We start from the raw sequence: 9342 nt of genomic DNA on the forward strand, positions 1-9342 counted from the left end.
CCTCTGATTCCAAACCGCTAGTCACATTATTCCACCATCAGAGCAGCCGGGTGACAATGTGGTTACCTGGATGGTGGCTGAAATCTTTCCATCTCTCCTGCAGCTCACTCAAGGGTAGGGATCAACTGGATATCTCTTGTTCTGCCTCTTCCTCCTGCTCCTGTGATAGCCTTGCTTAGCCTGCCTTGTCCTCCTTTACTAAATAAGATGCCTTTCATATCCATTTCTTTTTGTGTACAGGGGCAACTGATAATGGCACAGTGGTTCAGGTGCAGGGGCTGTAGCTCTGCTGGTCAGTTCCAGAGATTTTCCCTTACTCCCACAGGCCCTAAGCGGGGCTGAACAGGAATTGAAAGCCTGGGCCAGGCCCTAACATGGTGCGATGACTTGTGTGCCTCTGGAAGTGCAGTTGGACTCAAAGCTCTTAAGGGTCTTGGCCAACCTCAATGATTCTGTGGTGTTACCTCCACTTGGGACCTCAAGTCAACAGCAGAGTTGACACAGACCCACTTACTGACACTCACACACCCTTTCTGCCTCCAGAAGGCTTTGGAATAGTGGATGTACAGTTCTGCATATGCTGAACTGGCAGAAATAAGGCCCCTATGCCAGGCTTGGTGCATTTGCATGTTGGAGTAAGAGAATTCCCAAAGCAATGCTGTAAAGACTGTCTGTGTAAATTCACACAGCAGAGAGCTGGGAAAGAATACTTCTGTTTTGGTAGCTAATATGCAAAAATAATTTTGCCAGGCAGCTGAATAAAAAATGACCAGACAATTGGCTTCATAGCTCAGCGATGGCTTTAAAAAATGTTAAGAGGTACAAATAGAGAGACACAATAGACAAAAAGTTAAAAAGAATGACCTCATGATTTTTATTAGAGGTTTTAAAGGGGTTAATGGAGTCAGAAACAGTGTGTATCACACTTGCTGGGGGGAGACGATAAGGAAAAGAAAATTACTTCAAAATAGAAAGTGAGTACTACCAGCATTAGAAATTTATCCTTTTAACCTCTGTAATGAATACTTCAAACACTTAGGAGGGTGGGGCTAAGTTGATTCTGTGGCCTGACATTATGTTTTTAGCCATAATAGCTTTTTAGTGGTTCCAGCCTGGAATTGGAACTAGATATATCTGTCCAAGGATGAGGTGCTGTTTGGTTCCATCACTGCACACTTTCATGTCATGAATTTGTGTTTGCAGGATTCACTTCTGCACTGGGTGCACAAAGTCACCTAAGCAAAAAATCACTGTCTCTGCACTGTGCTGCTCACAGCACAAAAGTGCCCCTGGAGTGAAATGCAAATGGCCAAGTATAAATTGCAGTGGTTAAAGGTTCAAAGTCTATGAATATATAGGGTGGAGAAATTCTACTGTGCATCTTGAGAATGAAGAAACATTTGTAATTTTAAGTTTCATAATGCTGAATTAAGTTTTATTACCCATTTCTTGTGATGTTACATATTTTTCTGTAATACAAAGTATTCAGTGATATTATCACCCTTTTACTACAGCAGAATATGCAGCTGGACACTCTGAGGAGGACAAAAGCTTAATGAGGCTTTAGTATAGGCTGTAAAGACTCCTGGAGAAAGAGTCAGGCTTGGTGTGTTGTTACTTTGCTGTAGACCCAAACAATATAGACCCATACTAAAAATGAACAACTAAATAACTAATCCTTCATAATTAGAAGAGTGGAAATGTACTGTTTGACAGCCAAACTGGTGTGGTAACACTGACTTTATTAAAAGTTAATTCTCTTTGATATTATCTTCTTTTTAATCCATATTTTAACAGATCATCAGATATTGTATATAATTGTATTGTATAATAACCATTAATATTTAAGCACTGCTTTCAGATTGTGAACAAACAGTAGGTTTTCTTGTAAGTGCCCCTGGCCTTGTACATTACCATCAACTGCTTCTAAAAGGGTTAAAGATCAGTGTGAGCAAGGCTTTGCTGATGATTAGGACACATTAATAGAAAACAACCATTATCACCTCTGAAATGTACCTCTACATCATACTAATGCATTGTAATTAAGTTATATGAGCTGAAGATTTTCAATTTTATTATAAACATCCATTTTAGGATGCTGCTCAGCAGTTAAAAATGGATGCTTGCATATGAAAGTAATCAAAACCCATAGGCTGAGTCCTGGAAATAAATTCCAAACCTGAGCCCTACTTCCATTCCACGGTATAATCAGAAAGCTGACAGATGAGGTGCAAGGCCATGCAAGGTGGGAGGAAGAGGAGAAGGCTCCACATTATGGTATCAGAGGTGGATTTATCTCTCCTGTGGAACATGTCAGCCTCCAGCTATGACGCAACCCCAGGGCAGTGCTGTCTCTCTTATTTTTTTAAAGTCATAAATATAATAATAGCAAAAAAAAAACCCATACAGAAAAATAAGATTATTTTCCTAGGTGTTTATAATTACAATTAGTTTCTTTCAATAAATATTAAGGCTACTGTAAATCTTATCATCGACATCAGCCTGAAGGCTTTGACAGAGTTATTGTAGCATCAAAAGTTTAACAATCCACTGCTTGGCTCTGGGGAAAGCACTTTCCAGGCTGGAAAGATGAGTACACTGCTTTTTGTGAAGGAGAACCTTTTCTGGGCTTAGTGCAGCTGGCTGGCACAAGAAAGAGCAATGGCTACACTCTCCATTATTTAAACCATTCAAGGCTCTAATCCAGAAAGCAGAATCATTTGTTTCTTCATGGTATATAAACATATACCATAGCATATAAATCAAGAAATATGGCTTTTGTATTATTCCCTGTGCATATGAAAATTGTTTGATGCCTGATCATTTTGTAGTTCCTGTCTGTGAAATTAAATCTAAAAGTAGTTGAGTTTTATTTGAAACTATGTTGTTGTTGTTATTAATATAAAGGAATCTAGTTGCTAGATGCTTAAGGTTTGTTTCTTGTTTGAGAGGTTTCTTTTGATCATTTCTTTGTTTGTTTTTCAGGGAAGCTGCATTAATAAATGCTCCCCTAAAAAAACCCTATAATAATAAGATTGCAGCCTGGAACCATATTACTAAAGGAGTGAGATCTAGCTGATCCAGCAAGATCTAAACATAAAATCTTCATTCCTCTGCTGTTGAGGGGAAGAAATGCATTTTCTTCAGCTGAAAATGTAATCAATTATGTTGAAAAAGAAACTTCTCATGCACTCTGTATCTGGTGTATATGCAGTAAGAGCAAAGTTTCTATAGCCTGCTATAGCTGTCCTGCTAGAAGGAATAGCAAAAGTCTTTTCAAAGAGAAACAAAATAAAAATAAATCTCTATTATTATGATGTTTATCCATTCTGACAGTGACATTTTCTCTTATGTTTTGGCTGAAATCATAGTATAAAGAATTTTGTGCCAGCAAATTTCACAGTAAGAAAAAAGCGACCATATTGGAAACCAGTTGTGCTGCTTGTCAGTACCACCCATTTCCTTGGGGGTGACTTTTTATCTCTGAAGGACATGGAGAACCATGGAACACCTTTACTGGATTGTGGTTAAAGTCGTTGCCACATTTACAATAAAGGAAGTAATTTGCTGCTATGAAGGTCTTTGTGCATTGATTTTGTACAAAATAAAGTAGTTCAGGAATATTCTATGTAGCTAATTGAGTATCTTGTGTTTTTTCCTTCTTTCCTTCCACCTTAGGAGTTTGATATCAGACTATGAAAAAACAATCTTAACAATAAACAAGACACAAACAAAATTCTAACAATAAGCAATACAATAAACCAATCCTAACAATAAAGAAGGCACAAACCCCCAATCCGAACAATAACTAAGACATTAAACCACTCCTAACAATAACCAATTAAACCAATCCTAATAATAACTAAGACATTAAACCACTCCTAACAATAGCCTCTACATTAAACCAGTCCTAAGAAACCAGACCAACCCAAAGCACATTGCCCGGCCAAGGGAAGCCCTCGCACCCTCCCAGCTCCCCTATTGCCCACGGAGGGGCTGCGGGTCCCCGAGCGCTCAGCGGGGCAGGAGGCGGCTGCAGAACTCCCGCCGGCTGCGCTCTCCCGCCCGGAGCCTGCTCTGGCAGCGGAACTGGCGCAGCTCCTCCTGGAAGGCCCCGTGCTCCATGGGCCGATAGTCCTGGGGTTCGCAGTGTGTCTGGGAAGCCACGGCCCTGTCACCGACCGCAGCGCAGCCTCCGGCCCCCACCCAGCCGGGGGCAAACCCAGCGCCCCCGGTCCCCCGGCCCTGGAGATCCTGCCCTCACGGAGGATGCTCAGAGCCAGAGCTCCCCCTCCCCGCTGGGCTGGGCAGGGTACACGGGGTTCCAGGGCGTTCCCCTCTCATGTCCCCAGGCCTCGCCCTGCTGACAGGGACAGAGTGGGGGCACTCACCGGGTACTGCAGGAAGAAGTCCCGGTACCCCCCCTTCAGGACATAGAGCTCGGGGTAGTGGAGCTGGGGGTACTCGTGACAGGAACGATCCTTTTCCCTGAGGAACTGGCACCTGGGACACAGGGAAAGGGCACGGGATCATCGGGTGCCGGGATCTGGGCGTGCCTGGGGGGCTGGCAGAGCCCAATGCCTTCCTTCTCCCCCCCTCGTTGCCCCTCTCACATTTTGGGGCCGCGGTGAGCAGAGAACTCGCAGTGGAAGATGATGATCACCCTCTTGCTGGTGTCCAGGGACAGGATGGGCTGGTCCAGCAGGAATTGCTCCACATCCTGCTGCAGGGGCAGGTTGACAGCACCCTGGGGAGGGACAGGAGGCACCTTTTTCCCCTTCTGCCTCCCATTTCATCTGCAGGGACATAAGGATGCTGCCCCCAGTCTCCCCCCACCACCACCATCCCCCAACCTACTTGGGCACCATCCCCCTCCTCCTTCCAATTGAGGATCAACCCCTCCAAGTGGGCTTGGCACTGCTGAGGGGCCTACTCAACCCCTCTGGGGAACCCTGGTGACCCCTGGGGGGGCTCTTTAACCCTGTTGGGGTAGTCTCAGCACCTCCTGAGGGGACTGCTCGACCTTAAGTGGGGGTCTCAGCACCTCTGAGGTTTGGTGGGTTTCAGACACCCCCTTCCTCCCAGCCCCAGGGGGCACAGGAGCCATTCTGACCTTGATGTGGCCCCCCTCGTACTCATAGGGGTACCGACAGTCCACGGTGATGCTGCTCTCGATGAAGCTGCTCCACTGCCCAGTCAGTACTGCCACCAACTGCAGGGGGAGTCCATCACCAAGGGGGAACACCTGGGGGGTGGTGAGGGAGCAGGCAGGCAGCCCCACAGGGGGGCTGGGCAGAGGCTGCTGCCCCCTTACCGTGTCAGGGGAGATGTACTTCAGGCTTGGGTCCTTCCCCTTCACCGTTGGCAGGAGGTGAGCCTGGAGGAGACCATGGGCTCTGGAGTCATATCCATCCCAGGGACACTTCCTAGAGGGTGCCACTTGTTCCCCCAGCCCAGAAGCCCCCTCAGCTGCCAGTTCTGTTCCCAGGGGAGGGAGGCAGTCTGCCCAGGGCAGATGTGCCTGTGGCACTGGGGTGGCTCCAGAGGAGCAGGGATTGGGCTCTTCATCCACTCTGCGGGCTGCAGGCTGGAAAGTCACAGCCCCAAGGCCCCATGTCCCCAGGCAAGGGCTGCCAGGTCAGTTTGGGCTCTTGCACCTATGCAGGGCTCTGATGGTGGTCCCTGTCACCCCTAGACCTGCCCCATCCTCGTGGCCCTACCTTGGAGAAGTCCCCAATGAGCTCCTGATCGTTACTGTCTGGCAGGCTCCTGATCTCTTCATGCTGGGCAGACCTGGAATGCTGCAGCCTCTCTTCCTGTAGGGATACAAAGCAGAGCCCCCCTGATGTGAACAGGGGCTCCAGCAGAGCCGGGGCATGGCACAGTCCTGGATCCACAGGGACAGGCTGGATCTCCCCCCAGGGCTTCCCCACCGGCTCCAGTGACACCTCCTCGCGGGGCGTGCTGGCCACCCTCCTGTGCTGCTTGGCCTTGACAGGGGTGTCCCCATCACAGGGGTGTCCCCGCTTCAGGATGGGCCTGATGGCCCTGCTGGTCCCCAAGGGCGAGCAGAAGAGCTGCCGGCACTTGCTGCACTTCCCTGGACGCTGTGGAGAGAGTCTGTGTGGCTGCCTGGGGGTCCAGCAAGCCCCCAGCACCAGGAGGGCAGGGGATGAGGCCCCACCTGGAGAACCCTGTGGGTGCAGCCTGGGGCTCTGTTCAACCTCCAAGGCTCCCACTTACCAGCTCTGCCTCCTCCTTCCTTGTTATCCTTGTGGTCAGCACGTTCTCAGTCCCCTGGGGCATGGTGGCATCACTCTGCCAGGGCGGCAGCTGAGGGAGGGACGGGGGACAGCAGAGGAGATGGTGAAGGGAAGAAGTCCTTCTGGCTGCTTCCCAGCCCCAGGCAGGGATGGATCCCATGACCAAGGTCCATCCATCTCCACAGGCACAGGAACTCTGTGAGGAGCTCAGCACTGGGGCCAGCCCCATGCCTGCCCGATTTGGAGACCGGGTGTCCCCGTGACCCCCTCAACCCCTTCATCTCCAACATCCACAGGTCTCCAGGGCAGGTGGGGAGGTTGGAGCAGCAGCTCCCATCTCCAGCCCCAGGATCCCCCAGCCCCGGGTCCCTCCCGAGCCCTCCAGCCCCTCTCACCAGCAGGCTGGATGTGGAGCAGGGTCTCGTGGCCAGGGAGTCCCTCCTGGCAGCCCCATGTCTGGTGGCCAGCCGGCTCTGCTGATCCAGTGTCGGCAGCTTCTTGGGGACAAAGCCCTCCTGCGGTGGGGGGGCACAACATTAGTGCCCCTCTGCCCCTGCCCTGCACTCCCCAGGCCTCGCTGCCCCCCTCACCTCATCCTCAGACTCCCTCTGGCCCCTCTGCACTCGGCCTCTGCGGATGTTGAACTCCCTGGAGTGGGAGATGTCCTTCAGGATCATGCTGGATTCCAGGAGACATGGCTGTGGGACAGGGGAGGGCTGAGAGGTGCTGCACAACCCCCCCCACCCCGGCTCCATCCTGCTTCTCCCAACTCGGCCAGGGATAGAGCAGGATCCGGCCTCCCTGTGCTCAGCCCTGCAGAGCCTCCAGGACTTACCGGCAAGGAGCGGATCCTCCGCAGATGGAGCTTTGTGCTGCAAGAGCAGGGAAAGAAAAGGATTCAATGAGAGCAGGTGTCCTGGACCAGCAGTGTGCCACCCCTCTACCATGGTCCCCTGTGTCCCCCAGGTCCTCCTAGAGGGGTGAGACCTGCCCAGGGCTGTCCTAGCTCCCCAAAGGGACCCTGGGACAAAACCACATCCAGGCACTGAGCAAACATCGATGGACTGACCGGGGCTCCAGGAGGGAAATGGGGACAGCCTGGGTTTTAGGTCTGGGACAGGGACAGCCTGGCTTTTGGGACTGGCACAGGGACAGAGCCCCTTCACTTACCCTTGGAGAACTCTCCTGGAATTCAGGATTGCTTTCTCGAAGCTGTGGGCAGAGGAGAGCTGGGCTTAGTGGGGAGTGGCACCCCACATCCCAGCCCAAGCAGTCCAGGTTCTCACCCCCCAGAAAGAGCTTGGGGGAGCAAGGCTGAGCCTGGGCACTGCTGCCCGTGGGAGGCAGGGGAAGGCGAGGGGGTGTCCCCGGGGGGGACGTGGGGATGGGGCACTCACACTTCCTCCACCGCTGCCGGGTCGTGCTGTGTGGGGGAGTCCAGCCCCAATCCTGCGGGAACAAGGGGCAGGGGTAGCCCCGGGGTGGGGATCGGGCTCCTGCCGCCACCCCAGGGCCCTTGGCAGGATCCGGCCGGGCAGGGAGCCCCCCACATCCCAGCTGTGCTCCCATCTGTTCCAGCCAGGGCCGGAGAGGGACCACGGCCAAGGGCAACGGCTGTGCCCTCACGGGGGGCCGTCAACCTGCCCACCAGGATAACAAGGCGGGTGGCACCGGTCCCACATGGAATGTCCCGTGTCCTCCTGAGCAGGGACCCCAACGGGGTGCTCCGTGGCTGAGCCCCAGTGAGCAGAGCTGGCGGCTCTTGCCTATCCTCCCCCAGAAGCCCCCGCCTCAACCTCCCTCGGCAGCCACTGGGCCAAGCCCTACCTCCATATCCAGGGACCTTCTAACACTCCCCCCAGCACCCTGTGCAAGACCCCCGGCTCGGGGGGTGGTAGGGGGCGGTTGTGGGGGCGCAGCAGCTCCATCACTCACCGGCATCCGAGGGCTGGGAGCAGACGGAGTCCCGGGCACAGGGCGAGGCCACCGGCTGCGGGGACAGGGTGGGCGAGAGCCGCGGGAGGGGCAGCCCCCCGCCTCGCCGCTTCGAGGTGTCCCAGAGCCTGCGGACGGTCGGGAGGGGGAGGGTCAGTGCCCCGGGGTTCCCGTCCCTTCCCCGGAGGAGTGAAGGGAGCGGGGGTTCCTAGATCCTCCAAGCGGCCCGGTACGGTGCCCTCCATCCCCGAGCCCCACGTGGGGGCAGCCCATGTCTCCCGTGTCGAGGGAGTCCCGCGTGGGGCGGGCGGCCAAAGCCCCTCGCAGCCCCCCAGTGCGCCCCATCCCCTCACCTGCCCAGCTCCGCCGGGTGTCCCGCGTCCAGCGACAGCGGGGGGAGCGGTGACACCCCCGGGGACGTGCCCGCCAGCCCGGGCAGCCCGCGACCGCCGCATACCGCCATGGCAGGGGAGGGATCGGGCGAGCGAGTGTCGGTCTCCGGGAGCGCCTCGCCGGGAGCGGAGCGCGGGCTGTGCCGGGGCTGCGTCCGGTCCAGAGCCGGCAGGGGACAGGGACAGCGGAGAGTGACAGGGGAGACTGACAGGTGACAGGGACAGCTCAGAGCTGTCAGTGGCAGGTGACACGCTCAGCTCACACTCCTCTCACACTCGGCTCACCCCCCTTTCGCTCTCGTTTGGAACAACAACGAAACAACAACGAAACAACAACAACGAAATAACAACACCGGGGACGCCGCAGCCAATGAGAGGCCGCGCCGGGGCTTGAGGGCGTGACCACGGCGGAGGGGGCGGAGCATAACGGAAAGGAGCGTGCTCGGCCCGCAGGGGGCGGGGCCGCAGCGCCGGGGGTGCGGCTCTCCCGGCTGCGGGGCTCCGGCACAGCCCTTCTCTGCCCACACTGGTTTTTTCTTCTACTTTCCCACCCAGCCTGGATGTTCTGGGCTGGGACTTACACCAAAACCGCCCCATTAGAGCTTTCCAGCCACGGAAAACCTGTTTTCTGCCCTATGAGGCTTCTATGGCAAAGCTGGTTTGTGCCAAATCCTTCTTGGCTGTTGCTGGTTATTCACAGGGGTTGTGTCTTTCTGCTGTGCATCGGGTAGGCTCGGCAGGATTTCAGTATT

At 53.9% G+C, this 9342-nt stretch overlaps 1 protein-coding gene across 2 annotated transcripts; it reads right to left on the bottom strand.

Moving 5' to 3' along the window:
- Positions 1-869: 869 nt before the first annotated feature.
- Positions 870-8964, bottom strand: LOC108501614 (M-phase inducer phosphatase 2-like). 2 transcript variants are annotated; one of them, XM_017823703.1, is made up of 15 exons: positions 8552-8964; positions 8199-8326; positions 7661-7712; positions 7434-7475; positions 7099-7135; positions 6854-6961; positions 6659-6778; positions 6244-6318; positions 5934-6107; positions 5721-5816; positions 5315-5377; positions 5114-5212; positions 4614-4747; positions 4392-4503; positions 870-4155 (listed from the first exon to the last, which is right to left on the bottom strand). In XM_017823703.1, exons 1-15 carry the CDS (start codon positions 8659-8661, stop codon positions 4015-4017), a joined length of 1491 nt encoding a protein of 496 aa, XP_017679192.1. In that variant the 5' UTR covers positions 8662-8964; the 3' UTR covers positions 870-4014. The 2 variants fall into 2 exon arrangements, with proteins under 2 accessions (XP_017679192.1, XP_017679191.1); XM_017823702.1 differs by having other exon boundaries at positions 6244-6333.
- Positions 8965-9342: the final 378 nt, after the last annotated feature.

The sequence above is a fragment of the Lepidothrix coronata genome, unplaced genomic scaffold (genome assembly GCF_001604755.1).
Source record: "Lepidothrix coronata isolate B3197 unplaced genomic scaffold, Lepidothrix_coronata-1.0 Scaffold104, whole genome shotgun sequence".
NCBI classification, from domain to species: domain Eukaryota; kingdom Metazoa; phylum Chordata; class Aves; order Passeriformes; family Pipridae; genus Lepidothrix; species Lepidothrix coronata.

Bases quoted from the DNA above. Each gene is read 5' to 3' on its own strand.
- LOC108501614 (XM_017823702.1), bottom strand. From the start codon at position 8,661: ATGGCGGTATGCGGCGGTCGCGGGCTGCCCGGGCTGGCGGGCACGTCC. The intron at 5,817-5,933 runs GTGGGGAAGCCC...GTATCCCTACAG, and splicing joins AGGAGGTGTCACTGGAGCCG to GAAGAGAGGCTGCAGCATTC. The intron at 5,213-5,314 runs GTAAGGGGGCAG...CTCCCCCTGCAG, and splicing joins AGTACATCTCCCCTGACACG to TTGGTGGCAGTACTGACTGG.